This window comes from Trichomycterus rosablanca, chromosome 5, assembly GCF_030014385.1.
Source record: "Trichomycterus rosablanca isolate fTriRos1 chromosome 5, fTriRos1.hap1, whole genome shotgun sequence".
Classification (NCBI taxonomy): Eukaryota; Metazoa; Chordata; class Actinopteri; order Siluriformes; family Trichomycteridae; genus Trichomycterus; species Trichomycterus rosablanca.
The window spans coordinates 43,895,887-43,911,851 of NC_085992.1; the positions used below are offsets into that span (position 1 = coordinate 43,895,887).

Sequence of the window (15,965 nt, forward strand, 5' to 3'; positions counted from 1 at the left end):
AAACCAGAAAGGGCATGTTTAAGGGCATCTATATATAACTGTAAGGCTAGCTTTTTGTTTTTTTTATAATCAGGACGTTCAAGTCAGTTAGTCTGGAGTCCTTAAACAATAATATTGCAAATATGACCGACACAAAATAGGAAAATGAGATAGTCCACCGGGAAACACTGGTAACATCATGTCTGTGTAGATGCCTATAACTAAGCATAAAATCTGGATCACAGCAGTTGTGGGTTACTGTAATACCTCTGTACCACCTGAGCACCATGAAAGAAAATGGGAAATAGGAAATGATCATTGCAGCTTAGGGGTGGGAAACATTGCTAGATATGTATCACAAACCTTTTGTTTTGCCAAGTCATCCAAAAGTGAAATGTTTATATCTTTTCCTTCTTTATTGACCCCCCCCCCCCCCAATTTTCCTCCCAATCTAGTCGTATCCAATTACCCGACTGCATTTCACTTCCTTTCTATTGATGCTGATCTCCACTCTGATTGAGGAGAGTTGTGACTAACACACGCCACCTCCGACACGTGTGCAGTAGCAGACTGCATCTTTTTACCAGCACAAGGAGAGTTCATATGTGGATCAGCTTTGTGTACGGAGAGACACACCCTGATCCTCATTATCCCCCGTCTCAGGTGCAGGCACCATCAATCAGCCAGCATAGGTCGTAATTGCATCAGTTATGAGGAAGTCCCCTTCGGCACCCCTTCCAGAACAACAAGCCAATTTTACTTTCTGTAGCCGCTCAGCCTGCCGGTAGAAAAGCCGAGATTCGAAATGATGAGTTCGAGATGTCAGCTCTGGTGTGCTAGCGTGTTTTACGGCTGCGACACCTGAGCGCCCTTTTCCTTCCTTATTAAATGCAAATTTTGATACTGTAACAATAAGTAGAAATTCTTGTCAGATATAAGTATAAAGTAAAAGCCATATTTACACTACTTCACCGTACCCTACTTCAGCCTTCTAAACAAATGTGTCACTGGTGTTTGGGCCGCATAGCAATCTAAAAACACTAGCACACCACTGTGGAGTGAGAGAAAATCCAGAATAAATGAATGACGTGCTTTTGTATGATGACCAATGAATGTTCATAACAAAATGAAAAGATTTAAAATGATTTATTTAAATTCTCCTTCAATATTAAATAAAAATCCATATTGAGGTGTGAAGCATCATAATCCTCAAGAAAGAAATCCAGTAAAACTTTGTTTCATGCCACCTACTCAGTAGCCTAAAACAGCACCTCCATATAGAGCCCAACATTTAAACTAGTTAAAAAAAACTGCAGATAAAATAAACATGATCACTGGATTTAAAATGCATTTCTTGTGGGCAAAATATTTTCAGTATAAGATTCATGTGTAGACAATCTGCACACACAGATTGATTTATGAGAGCAATTCAACATTCGTTTCTATTTACCCAGTGGGATGAACCAGTGGTCAGCATTTTCTTCACTGTGCACAGTTTGAACACTTAGTAAACTGTATTAAAGGCAATTTAAGGATGGCAAGTTAACGTACCAAAATATGAGCCTAATCACTGAGGTGCCTTTTGTAGTGTTCCATATGGCAAACCCCAAAATCTTACTCGTGTGATCCTGTGTTTCTATTCATGCTGAGCTAGCACTGGCTACACTACAGACAGAAAGCAACAAAACTCATTAATTCCTCTGAGAAACGGCTGGAAAGATAATATTAAGCATATGTGCAGCTTCAACTAAAATGATTGTATCTTTAATCTACTAATAAATCCAATAAATAGAGTGCAAAATGCAAACCTAAAGAAGAGCTGGCATCCTGAAGATCACTTTGTGATCTAATCTAAGCAGACCTGTCTCAGTGTTCAAACTGCACACAAAGAGAAAAGAGCATCAGTGCTTTTACATCATGTTGGGTAATCAGAAAACAGTTGATTGCTAAAAGGATTTCTTACAGAAGCACGAGGAACGTAAAATCTTTCCAGCTTTTTTTCTTTTTAAAAATGAAAGCCTTAAACCAAACACACACAGCAAAGTAAAAATGTTCCTGTGGTCAGCACTCAACACCTACATCAACTATTCCTGATAAATGATATCTGTATAGTCTAAAACAGTCTCAACATGTTATTCTGACATCCTAAGTAAATTTTACAGCTCTGTAGTGACCGGGCTATAAGACAGAGTCTGTCCAGTTATTCTTTCTCTCTCTCACACAATCATAGCATGGTTTTACTGGCTCAGAATTCCATGCTGTGTGCCAGCAAATCCTCCGATTGCCTACAGCTGACGTCCATCACAGTTTGGCCGCCATGAAGTTGATGTGAGGTTTGGCGAGTGGGAAGAGAGGCAGACTCCTCTTAAACTCGGTCATGTCCTGGATCACCACAGGCTGCACACAAACAACACGTGCATATAAACAAGCTTGTAACAATAACTTTTCATGCATTCGCAAAACACCAGGTTTACTTTCAATTACTTAATCCATGTAGTCAAGGCAAGTCGTAGCCATGTAGACAAGCCGTAGCCTAGTGGTTAAGGTACTGGACCAGTAATCAGAAGGTTGCTGGTGTTTGACAACCCTTACCAGGTTGCTGCTGTTGGGCACTTAATTGCTCAGACTGTATACTGTAATTGTAATGTTAATCGCTTTGGATACAGGCGTCTGCCAAATGCCTAAAATGTACATGTAGTCAAATTACCCCACAACATAATTAGGTCAGTTGACTATTTCATTTTCATCTACTATTTTATCCCAGTCAGGGTCTGGACTCTTTGGAAATTTTCCTTGGTTACCATTCGCACTATCCTATTTAATCTGGGATAGATTTTTAGTTATACCATGGAAGTGATTTTTAGCAATGCTTCAATAAGCTGTGAGGGTAACTACAAATGTGTCCACATTTGTACATCTATAGCGGATGCTTTTATCCAAAGTGATTTATGTTTATGACAAAATACCATGCAATCAATTGAGGGCCTTGCTCAGGGGCCCAACAGTGGGAACTTAAGCAGTAGTGGGAATTTGACTGATGACCTTTAAGGCAGAGTTTAGATTGCCAGCTGGGAATCTCACACTACTTGGCTAATTGCTGATCTTTTTAAACATGTTGGAACATTTTGGCACCTTAATGACTGAACAGGGACTGGAAAATAACAGAGCTAAAAACAGAGTGCTTCTTTTTAAGTTTAGACAGAAACTGAGGAAAGTCTTGAGCACTGGACCAAATTTGTCAGTGACTGATATAGTTATGCATTACGTGCATGACATTTACGTCACCCTGCGGATAACTTTATCTAAAGCGATTTCCAATTTTTACTGCATACAATCCAAGCAATTCAAGATTAAGGGCATAACCGTGGCAGTAATAAGACTCGACCCAGCAACCTTCTATATGTTAGTCCAGTAACCACTGTACTACCACTGCCCACAATGCACTGCAGGTGCATTAGTACTAAAACAGTAATACCTGAGGAAGAGAAGGAGCAGGGGCGAGGTTGACATCATTCTGAGCTGGAAACTCCCCAACCACTGGACCTGGCCAACAAAAGTAAACGCAATGTTAGTGGTTTTCCCATCCATTTACATGACCACTGTTCTCTTTTCAACAAACACTTGAACTTTAGTAAGAACTTACAGGTGTCCATCTCCCGAGAAAGCACGTGGACGGACACTTTGTGTCTCTTTGGAGCATCAACAGCCAACAGATCCTGCAAAAGAAAATAAATTTCTTCCTAAATATTCCTAAAATTTCTCCTAATATCTCATAGAATAATATGATGTCTGTTCAAAATTAAAAGCCAAACACCAAACCAAACACCACCAAATGCCAAACACCACCACTAAATGCACAGTACCATACTAAATAGTATATTAAATAAGAACATCCCCAATGTCATAATTAGATAATATTTACTACATATTTGAATCGGTTGACACTGTTATATATACAGTGTATCACAAAAGTGAGTACACCCCTCACATTTCTGCAGATATTTAAGTATATCTTTTCATGGGACAACACTGACAAAATGACACTTTGACACAATGAAAAGTAGTCTGTGTGCAGCTTATATAACAGTGTAAATTTATTCTTCCCTCAAAATAACTCAATATACAGCCATTAATGTCTAAACCACCGGCAACAAAAGTGAGTACACCCCTAAGAGACTACACCCCTAAATGTCCAAATTGAGCACTGCTTGTCATTTTCCCTCCAAAATGTCATGTGATTTGTTAGTGTTACTAGGTCTCAGGTGTGCATAGGGAGCAGGTGTTTTCAATTTAGTAGTACAGCTCTCACACTCTCTCATACTGGTCAGTGAAAGTTCCAACATGGTACCTCATGGCAAAGAACTCTCTGAGGATCTTAAAAGACGAATTGTTGCGCTACATGAAGATGGCCAAGGCTACAAGAAGATTGCCAACACCCTGAAACTGAGCTGCAGCACAGTGGCCAAGATCATCCAGCGTTTTAAAAGAGCAGGGTCCACTCAGAACAGACCTCGCGTTGGTCGTCCAAAGAAGCTGAGTGCACGTGCTCAGCATCACATCCAACTGCTGTCTTTGAAAGATAGGCGCAGGAGTGCTGTCAGCATTGCTGCAGAGATTGAAAAGGTGGGGGGTCAGCCTGTCAGTGCTCAGACCATACGCCGCACACTACATCAAATTGGTCTGCATGGCTGTCACCCCAGAAGGAAGCCTCTTCTGAAGTCTCTACACAAGAAAGCCCGCAAACAGTTTGCTGAAGACATGTCAACAAAGGACATGGATTACTGGAACGATGTCCTATGGTCTGATGAGACCAAGATTAATTTGTTTGGTTCAGATGGTCTCAAGCATGTGTGGCGGCAATCAGGTGAGGAGTACAAAGATAAGTGTGTCATGCCTACAGTCAAGCATGGTGGTGGGAATGCCATGGTCTGGGGCTGCATGAGTGCAGCAGGTGTTGGGGAGTTACATTTCATTGAGGGACACATGAACTCCAATATGTACTGTGAAATACTGAAGCAGAGCATGATCCCCTCCCTCCGGAAACTGCGTCGCAGGGCAGTGTTCCAGCATGATAATGACCCCAAACACACCTCTAAGACGACCACTGCTTTATTGAAGAGGCTGAGGGTAAAGGTGATGGACTGGCCAAGCATGTCTCCAGACCTAAACCCAATAGAACATCTTTGGGGCATCCTCAAGCGGAAGGTGGAGGAGCGCAAAGTCTCGAATATCCGCCAGCTCCGTGATGTCGTCATGGAGGAGTGGAAAAGCATTCCAGTGGCAACCTGTGAAGCTCTGGTAAACTCCATGCCCAGGAGAGTTAAGGCAGTTCTGGGAAATAATGGTGGCCACACAAAATATTGACACTTCAGGAACTTTCACTAAGGGGTGTACTCACTTTTGTTGCCGGTGGTTTAGACATTAATGGCTGTATATTGAGTTATTTTGAGGGAAGAATAAATTTACACTGGTATATAAGCTGCACACAGACTACTTTTCATTGTGTCAGTGTCATTTTGTCAGTGTTGTCCCATGAAAAGATATACTTAAATATCTGCAGAAATGTGAGGGGTGTACTCACTTTTGTGATACACTGTATATACGTATATATTTATTGTTTATGCTTGTTCTCCCCTTTTTCTCTCCCAATTGCCGATTGCATCATGCTGTTTCGGCAATGTGAGAAAAATAAGGCATGGTGACTAGTTAGCTGTAAAATATGGAGAGCGGATTTGCATTTTAGACAGCAACTGAAAAACTGAAATACATTCAATACAATACTGCAAGTGAATAAACGATCAATACTGTCAATCACTATTGTCGATATTTTTGTATTGTTTTTAAGCTCTGCGCTCAGTAGCACAGGCAACAGAAAGCAGTTTTGCTGTGCATCATGTGGCTTAATGCTGCAGTAAGCAACAACATGCACCCAGCCTTATGAAAAATTTAGTGCAAATCACTTATTATGTAAAAGCTTTAGACACCAAATGAACACTGGCCATACAGAAAATTTGTACAATAATTATCTTAAGACTAAAAGCAAGAACAGCTTTTGGCAAGACTGAAGGCAGAATGAGATATGAGGTGGGAAGGGGAGAAAAACTAATCAGTTAAATGCCATGCATGCTTAGCCTGGGGCTTTAAAGAGTAAAGAGTACAAACTTACCCTGTAGAACTGCATAATGTTGTCCTTTGTCAGTGTCTTCAGGTAAGCAACTTCAATATTATCTGTGGAAAAAGGACGCATAGTTAGACCTGCAGCCTTGTCAACAGTTGCTTCCCTGCTGTAAATAAATTGTTTTGCCAACATTTTAAAAGCTACAGATTTGCCCCTGCCACACGTCATTTAAACTTCCTGGCCTTTTTATCCCAACAACACTGCTGCACCAGATACACTGATATCCTACACTACCATGTCATTTTAATTTTAAAGTCACTGCAGGGGTTAGGTTGGTCCACCACTGAAACAGCATCTGGTCCATAGGGGCCTCTTTTGATTGATTGATTGATTTACATGGGTCACAGTTCACAGAGAAACAGTCTGGTGGGTGTAGCTTATAAAAAAAATCTACGTATGTACCAGATAGGTGTACCTAATAAAGTGCTCACAAAAAGTGAAGGGTAAAATTACCGACACAGGTTACAAACTAATACACATTTGCAAAGTATTGCACTTTTTATTGACTGTAATCTATATATAAATATACAAGAAAACATCTACTAGGGAATTCCCTTTACTAGGGGTATCAAAAATATATACACACGTTCATCATACCATATGCTACATAAATGAGTCTGACTGAGTGTGTGCTGCTCACCCCTGTCAAAGTTGTACTGTTGAGAAATGATCTCGCCCCAGTACTTAGCACACTCAGCTGCTAGCTTTTTGGGCTTGTCAAGACGGCGAATTGCCAGAGCTTGGATGTGTTTGTTGAAGGCCTCTTCGTTCATCTCCTCCAGACTCTTCTCCATGGTCTTGAGGAAGGCCTCCACCCGCGACTCCAGATAGTGAGGAGCCTTTTCCGACTGTATAATGAAACGAAGCCCCTGCACGCCGTTAGCCTTACGTGGACCACTGAACACTATATAGCCTGAGGGAACACAGGGGAAAACTAATTAAAAAACTAATTAAATTTGTAAGAAAATTAATACATAACTTACATACATAAAAATATAATTAATTAATAAAACAAACCAAACTTAAGTCATTCGTCAGAATAAGGATGCATTTATTTACCAACTATTCCTACAAACAGGTTCATTTTGCAGCAACTGGCAGAACATAAGAGCCTTAATATGAGTTAACATGTATTTTTTACTTTGAATCTGGAAAACGGATAATTTAAACAATATGTAAGTCAGAACTGATTTTGACAGAGCAGGAATTCATCTGGCTTAGTGTTAGCACTAATCTTGGTGTGAAAAAAAACCTTCCACATTATGCTTGAAAGGTCTGCAGTTCAGCAAAAGGAAGATGGATAAAAATGCTGCTGGAAACATGTCAGTTATGTCAACATAATGGCCACTCATTTATTTAACTTCCGAGCCCAATTCCACAGCAAAACACTGGGCGCAAAGCAGGAATACCTTTGACAGGGTGACATCGCAGGGATTGGATTATATGACCAAGCCCTGTGATATTGACAGTTGTCTGCATAACCTTCATTATAGCCCTGCTACGGACACACAGGAATCTTCAGATCTTACTTATCGCACAACATACCCAGCTGTTCCTTGGTGCGCAGTGTGTTGAAGCTGGGCTCGTTGATGATCTGACAGAAGAGCTCCAACAGCATGTTGTCATGTGTGGTCTGCATGTCTGTCTGGTAGTAGATCTCTATTCCGCAATTATTATGGACCTCATTCTTTTGCTGGTACACATACCAGCCACCTGATGACCACAGAGAACTGGACTTAAACACAGAAGTCATAAGACACTAACACACAGAAGTACAACACACAAACACAAAAATCATGGACATCATGATCCATACATAGTCTTATATGGATTGAACCAAAAAAAAAAAAAAAACACAACAAGCAATCAGCAGTAAGAAAGTGAGATAAGCAACAAGCATTTAAGCAGATCTACTATTTCTAAATCTGGCAAGTGCTTTGTGGTTAAACCATTAGCAATTGTCTTTCATATTCCTGTAGCTACTCCCATATTTTTATTTTTATGGTATTCTGGTACATATGATTTGGCACAGGTTTACACCAGATGCCCTTTCTGACAGATGCAACCCTCAATTTTATCTGGGCCTGGGACTGGTATTGAAAAAGCGCCGACAAGTGCACCTCTTAATAGCTAGGCTGTTTGGCTCTCAGACAGAGCCAATCATGTCTGTGTAGACACTAGCCAATAGCACGATCGTGGGCTAGTGTAATTTACAACTGTCCCACCTGAACCCCCATGTTTTCAGTGTTACATCAGCACATTGACTGTAGATGTACTCATTAATATAAAGTTGTGCCTGAGCATTTGTAGTTATGCTGCACGACCAGCAAAGGAGGACCCTAAGGACTTACAACCAACATCTTTCACAAAAAATAACTGTCATTGGGATGTTTTAGGTGTTAGGTGGCACTGCTCCAGCTAAAAGTGTACACGAGAGGAGTAGTACTCCAGTACTCACCATCAGGCACCTGGACCTCCCTGTAGCGAATCAGCTGACTTGGGAGGAGGGGTTTAGTGTGTGCATGCTCAATCAGCAAGTCCTCCAACATCTGCATCATACTAAGAGCAGACTGCCAGGAGATAAATAGATAGAGGCAAACAAATGCAGTGAAGGTTTGGGTTAGTTCTAGTACTTGGTAATATACATTTTATGTATTGGAATGTCTTGTTTAATCAAACATGCAATATTAATGCTCATGGTTTTGGAATGGTATGTCTAACAAGCTCATGGTTCGCATACTTTTGGCTACATAGTTTACCCACATCATTACCACTCACATCCATATGTGCTTGTTGAAAACGTTATTCTAAAAACAGGAGTATAATTATGGAGATGATTGTCCGAATTCCTTACACTGACCTAGAAGAGTCAATAATGTTTGGTTTGGCTAGCAGTTTTCATTCATTCCAAAGCTGTAAGACAAGGTTAACAAATGTGCAGGCAAGTCGTGATTATTCCTACAGAAATATTTTTAATGTACATTGTTTTGTGCTTGGTTGTATCATCATACACACAATAAAACCAATTTTATTCCTTTAGTCACTTCTCCATGTAAACATTACAAAAAGTAAAATCCTCTTGGCATACGTCAAATCCAGATTTGGAAGCCGAACTACCAGATGGTAAAATGTAAATCATCACTATGGAGAAAGTGATTTATCTCGAGTCCAATGGTAGTGTGCTTTAAACAATTTAGTTAACACTTAGCATTGGACATGGTGATCTTAGCCTTGTGTCTGGCTGCTTGGTCATGAAAACCAAATTAATAACCCTCTAAAACACATTGTGCTGATGTTGCTTTCCATTGCAAGTCTGGAACTCTTAGGAGATCAGGAATTTTGGCTTTCTGTATGCTTCAGCACTCGGTCAGGTTCTGTAAGCTTGTGTAGTCTATAAATACATAGAGTTGACATCAAGCAGGGCAAGGATTTGATAAACTGACTTAGAATTGGAAATCTGGCATTCAATGACCATGCACATTGAAAGTGACTCAGCTCTTCAGTAGATCATGTCATATCACTCTGCCATCAATGCTTTGTGATGGTTGGCTGCACAGATGAGTCAGCTTTCTCCAATGCCCTGTGTCGCTTGTAGCAGAACAGCCACTGATAATTGGCCATCTCAATGCAAATTAAGAAAGCCCACCAGGAAATGGTCCAATGTAACAGATTTCTATTTGTTAAGTGTAAGTTTGTTTTTAGAAGTGTCTAAATTGCATGGTTAACAATTTAAGGCTGATTTGTAATTTCCAATTGCCGGATGTGAATCTGCTACCACTTGCACAAACCCCGATCTGATCGAGGAAAGCCGGATCATCACACTCCCCCTCCAACACGTGTCCAATCTGCAGCATGTGACTAATCATCCTTTACATTTTTCCTACTAACCTGTTTGGTAATGTTACCATGCAGCAGGGTTTCGATGTGTAACCGTGACAACAGCTGCGGTATGAAGGCCTTGAGGCGGGGCAGAGTGACATCTGAAACAGATTTAGACATACACAATCAATCCCTGAGCTATTCAAAGACATTATCAAGGCAAAGCAGCCAAACAGACTGTCATTACAGTGTGTGTGTACTGACAAACCTATTTCATCTGCATGTAATAATTTAGAGCGGCACAAGAACACACACACGTATAAAATAGCCACTCTAAATTCACACAGCGCCTGACCTAGATTCAGACCAAGCTGAGCGACTGAGGTAGCGTGAAATGAGCTATTAATAAAAAAAAGAGAAAATAAGTTAAAGTCGGCAGGAAAAAGAGAACATGCAGAAAAAAAAAAAGCAGCCGAGACGAGTGACTGCCACTGAAAGACAGCACAGAAAGAAACGGATCTGGACTAAGGCAGCAACTGGGTCAAACTGTTTTTGCATCTATTGGAAAACCCATTAACTTGCGTTGCGAACAAAACTCATTGTCCCCTGACCACTGGTCGATTTAATAGTACAGTTGCAAAGACTGCACGCATTTATCTTACCATCCAGCGCTTCTTTGAGCTCGTCTTTTGTCCAAGCCACCTCAGTCATTAGCAGCCGCAGGTAATACATGGCATGCTGGTGAGGCTGCTCAGCCCGGAAATTATTCAGAGACCTCATATACTGCAACAACACCAACATAAAATATCACTTAAAAATTAATATATAATATTACATGATGGTATACCTCATTTATACACCAATCAACCATAACATTAAAACCACCTCCTTGTTTCTACACTCACTGTCCTTTATCAGCTCCACTTACCATATAGAAGCACTTTGTAGTTCTACAATTACTGACTGTAGTCCATCCGTTTCTCTGCATACTTTTTTAGCCTGCTTTCACCCTGTTCTTTAATGATCAGGACCCCCACAGAGTAGGTATTATTTGGGTGGTGGATGATTCTCAGCAATGCACTGACATGGTGGTGGTATGTTAGTGTGTGTTGTGCTGGTATGAGTGGATGAGTGCTGCTGAAGTTTTTAAACACCTCACTGTCACTGCTGGACTAAGAATAGTCCACCAACCAAAAATATATCCAGCCAACAGCGCCCCGTGGGCAGCATCCTGTGACCACTGATGAAGATCTAGAAGATGACCAACTCAAACAGCAGCAATAGATGAGCGATCGTCTCTGACTTTACATCTACAAGGTGAACCAACTAGGTAGGAGTGTCTAATAGAGTGGACAGTGAGTTGACACGGTATTTAAAAACTCCAGCAGCGCTGCTGTGTCTGATTCACTCATACCAGCACAACACACACTAACACACCACCACCATGTCAGTGTCACTGCAGTGCTGAGAATGATCCACCACCTAAATAATACCTGCTCTGTGTTGGTCCTGTGGGGGTTCTGACCATTGAGGAACAGAATGAAAGGGGGCTAACAAAGCATGCAGAGAAACAGATGGACTACAGTCAGTGATTGTAGAACTACAAAGTGCTTCTATATGGTAAGTGGAGCCGATAAAATGGACAGTGAGTGTAGAAACAAGGAGGTGGTTTTAATGTTATGGCTGATCGGTGTACATCATACTCTTGTGCCAGCATGTGTAGGTCATACTGTAATGTGCTGACAATCAGGATGTGTTAAAATCCCCTTAAACATGTTGACAGAAAACTTATGTTAATCTTGTCGACTAAAGATTTGGCTTGGGTGCCAAATGGATGGATTGGCGTCTTGTCCAGGGTATTCCTGCCTTGTGCCCTAGTGTTTCACCATGAAATCAGACCCATCACAACACTAACTAAAATAAAGCAATTATTAAAAATGAAATTGACCAGTTGGGGTCGTCAAACTGGTCAGTCTCACACATACTGGGCTACCATGTGCACTGCCAAGGTTGCAAAGATAAACATTATTTAAAGGGAGCTTTAAGTAAATTGTGTTGTTTACTGCATAAGCTAAATGCCGTGGTTGTGTGGATGGCCATACTTTGAAGGCTCAATACCATATAGGGTCGACAAAACCAGCTTGACTTAAATCAGGCCAAAAGAAACTTCAAGCACATGTGCATGTTGGCGTAGACTGCTCACCGCTTCCTTGATGATGTCAAAGCGCTTCTCACTGATCTCAAACGTGGTCATTTTCTCAATGATCTTCTTCAGCAGGATGTGCTGTTTGTCATTGTAGCCCTTTACCGAGAGCTGGCATAAAAACAGAGAGGCATTGGGTAAGTCAGGACATAAGCAAAAGTTCAAGTAAAGTATGTGTGTATGAAGAGGAGAAAAGCAGATACTGCTCAGCACAGCCCCAAGGGATGTAAACTGCAAGTGCTGATACAAAACTAGCTGTGGCGCCTGACAGCCCCTCAGGCTCCTGTCTTAGCACACGGTCAAGAACATTCAGCAAAATGTCAAGCACTCCTACAGAGAACATCCAGAGAGATGCTCTTCTGCATACATACACAGATAAATGTTCAGCTAAATGTAGCTATACACAATTTCCTCCACCCAACAGCACAGGGATAAGAAGTGCAGTTGTGTTAATGCTTTCCACATGTCCATGCCAGTTACTGTAAAGATAAAGCATATTTATTTTTATTTTTTACCCCTTTTTCTCCCCTTTTTAGCGCATCCAATTGTTCAATTAGCATCGTGCTTCCTCTCTGTCTATGCCGAACCCTGCCCCTAAGGGCACCCTCTCCCATCTCTGTGTAAGCGCCTCCAATCAGCCGGCAGAGAACGCAATCGCATTCTGACAGAGAGAGACCCACATCCGGTTCTTTGTCCCACCCCCCATATGACCAACCGGCCAATCGTTGCTCATATAGCCACTCAGCTTCGAACCGGTAAAGCAAGGCTGGATTCGATACCACGTTCTCAGAATCCAGCCCTGGTTGCAGCGTGTTTCTTTTTACCGCTGCGCCACCTGAGCGGCATATTCATTTGGGTTTTAACCTCATGTTTTACACACTTAAGCTACATTCATGACAGAAACGGTAGTAATTCGTTAAACAAAGTTCATCAGTTCACAAGTTTAATGTCAAACACAGCCATGGACAGTTTTGTATCTCCAATTCACCTCATTTGCATGTCTTTGGACTGAGAGGAAACCGAAGCTCTCGGAGGAAACCCACGCAGACACGGGGAGAACATGCAAACTCCACACAGAAAGGACCCGGACCGCCCCACATGGGGATCGAACCCAGGACCTTCTTGCCGTGAGGCGACAGTGCTACCCACTGAGCCACCGTGCCGCCCTACAGATAAAGCATAAATGTATGAACAGTTCTATACTTCACATCAGACAATCTCAGACAACCTATTAAGGATGTACTGATAAAAGCCAAAACTGAATGACTATCAACCTCTTAGCAGTGGCTGATGGTCTGTAGGAAAAGGAATTCCAGGTTTTAAATCTAAACAGACAACCTACTAAGGATGTTTTGATATTCGCCAAAACTGAATGACTATCAGCTTTAAATAAGCATTAGCCAACTTCACATACGTAACCAATAATCCAAATGCAGTGACAAATCCGGAATGCTTGGAACCTATTGCTTTTTCATGGGATATTCATTTTGTTGAGACAGGGAGCTTCGGGTAACTGGGCAGTGGAAGATCATGGGGGTGTATGCAAATGTCATTTAGATACTTACATACATCCCATAGACTGTATTTTGAAGGTCATAGTTTAAGCCAGCTAGCTCAGCTGCATATGCATACTCGTTCAGGGAGTCCTTAAGCAGCTCAAGGTACAGATATGCCATGTTACAGTGTAATGGGTCGACATAAGCAAACGGGCTGTGAAGAAAAAAAGAGATCAAGTCACGTTTTACCATCACAATTTTTCTGTGCAACTTCTGTCAGTCTGGTTTGTTTGTTCATTTATTGGTTTAACGCCATGTCAACACATTGGTTACATTCATGGCAGGATCCTGTCAGTTTGGTAATTATGTTGAAGTTTATTCTAACAAATCATAGTTTTCAGTTAGATGTTTCAGAAATGTACAATGTAAAAACTTGACTAAAGATGCTGCTATCTTAAGCTGAATGTAGAGGAACACCGGGCTAATCCGAAAAAAGGGAAAACCTCTTCATTCATTGGAAACCCAGACAAGCCAATGAGCTAAGGATGCAATAATAGATTAGGGGCAGTTGTGGTTCATGTGGTTAAGGAACTGGACCAGTGATCAGACTGTCATTGAGCAAGGTCCTTATTCCTCAATTGCTTGGATTGTATATAGCCAGCTGGGGCCACAGCAGTAATAAGGAACCCCCTTGGCCCATCCCCCCTCAGACAAAGGCGCCTGACTGGCAGCAGAGCCGAGTTTCGAACTAGAGAGCTTGGGATCTCAGCAGTGGTGAGCTAGCTTGTTTTAACTGCTGTACCCCAGTACCATAAAACAAAGCAATCTTTACTGGTTTTTTACAAGGCAAACAGTTAAAAAATTGTGGCAGGGACAAGGGGTTATCTCATCTATGAAAATTATAAAAATTAAATTTTGTTTAAAGCAGCAAGCAATCAATGCATGCAGAAGGGAAAAACAATTAAGTAACTGACAGCTTACCTAAAGAACTCAAAGTTCAGACAAGCCTTGGGCAGGAAGAATTTGTCGTCCTGCTTGAACCACACTTTACTCATCGCTGTGTCCTAAAGACAAATAAATTCTTATAAATAAGCATGACAACCAGAAGACAAATGCAAAGTAAACTCATTTTAACTTCTGTAAAAGTGTTCTTTCAAATGCAAATAATAACAGAACAGTGCAGAGGCTCAAAAAAGTCTTTAGTCACAGCAAAACTTGGACTACAAATACCTTTATCAAATTGGGATAGGGTGGAGAGTCCTTCTCAAGAGGGTAAATCTCAAAGTTGGTGGGGATGAATTCATTCTTCATAGGGAGTTTAAATTTGCCGTTCAGGTCAGCACTTTGCCATTTCTGCAACAGAGAACTTGGTAAATAAACAAGCAACAGTATTCTTGTTGATTTCATTAACTCAGTTGCAAAAATAAAAATATAAAAATTGCTATATAATAAGTAAAAATGCTGAAATGCTGATTTTGTAGAAAACTAAAACATTAGCTATTTTTCATTTGTTTGTCGAAGACTTAAAAACAAGGTATCTTGTAGTTATCCTTAAACTAAATTAAATATGAAGGACATTACGATATTATTATTATTATTCTATATAAAAACAAGTACTTTGATTAGGTGATCAATTAAAAAAAAGGTTATGTTTTTACATATAGCTTTCATCAGGAAAATGCATACCACCGAGATGTGTGTGCATAGGGCACTGCTCAAATCTCAGCGGTGCTATCGGCCGGTCTGGTATGTATACAGACATGACTGGCTATGTCTGAGGGAAAGGATGGCCGAACAGCCTAGCTACTGAATTGTGCACTTGTCAGTGTGCTCTCAGAGCCGATCCCAAGCCCAGATAAAATAAGGAGGGTTGCATCAGAAAGGTCGTCCAGTAAAAACCTGAATGATCACTGTGACCACGAAAGAAAGAAGCAGCCAAATGAAAAGAAAAATAAATACAAACATTAAATGTTGTATGTTTATATCAATGAAAAATTATATTTACAAAAAAAATACAGTTGGAGTGGTTGAGTGGATCGGGTATTCAGGGGTATTTATTTTAAGTTAAATAAACACTCCATTAACAAATGACAATTTAGGAATGGCACCCTGGCTGATGAATTTTTCTCATCAGACAATTTACACTGTGTAAGTGCTACGAACAATAATTTGGTAGCTTTTGTAATCCAGATTAATCAAAATGACCCATTAAAATGACCCATCAGACCCATTAATAGTTTACAGACACTTTCTTCACTAGCTTAGCACATCTCAGCATTTGCAGCAGATT

The 15,965-nt window shown here is 40.8% G+C and overlaps 1 protein-coding gene across 1 annotated transcript in view; it reads right to left on the reverse strand.

Moving 5' to 3' along the window:
- Positions 1-1,110: 1,110 nt before the first annotated feature.
- Positions 1,111-15,965, reverse strand: part of ide (insulin-degrading enzyme) — a 35,436-nt gene continuing 20,581 nt past the window's right edge. Inside the window, exons 13-25 of the mRNA XM_062996200.1 lie at positions 14,906-15,028; positions 14,657-14,739; positions 13,745-13,889; positions 12,180-12,290; positions 10,639-10,759; positions 10,046-10,137; positions 8,616-8,727; positions 7,703-7,870; positions 6,798-7,070; positions 6,146-6,207; positions 3,623-3,695; positions 3,455-3,522; positions 1,111-2,376 (exon numbers count right to left, since the gene is read on the reverse strand). Coding sequence (XP_062852270.1) covers positions 2,281-2,376; positions 3,455-3,522; positions 3,623-3,695; positions 6,146-6,207; positions 6,798-7,070; positions 7,703-7,870; positions 8,616-8,727; positions 10,046-10,137; positions 10,639-10,759; positions 12,180-12,290; positions 13,745-13,889; positions 14,657-14,739; positions 14,906-15,028 — 1,527 coding nt within the window. The 3' untranslated portion in view covers positions 1,111-2,280. The remainder of the gene's footprint in view (positions 2,377-3,454; positions 3,523-3,622; positions 3,696-6,145; positions 6,208-6,797; positions 7,071-7,702; positions 7,871-8,615; positions 8,728-10,045; positions 10,138-10,638; positions 10,760-12,179; positions 12,291-13,744; positions 13,890-14,656; positions 14,740-14,905; positions 15,029-15,965) is intronic.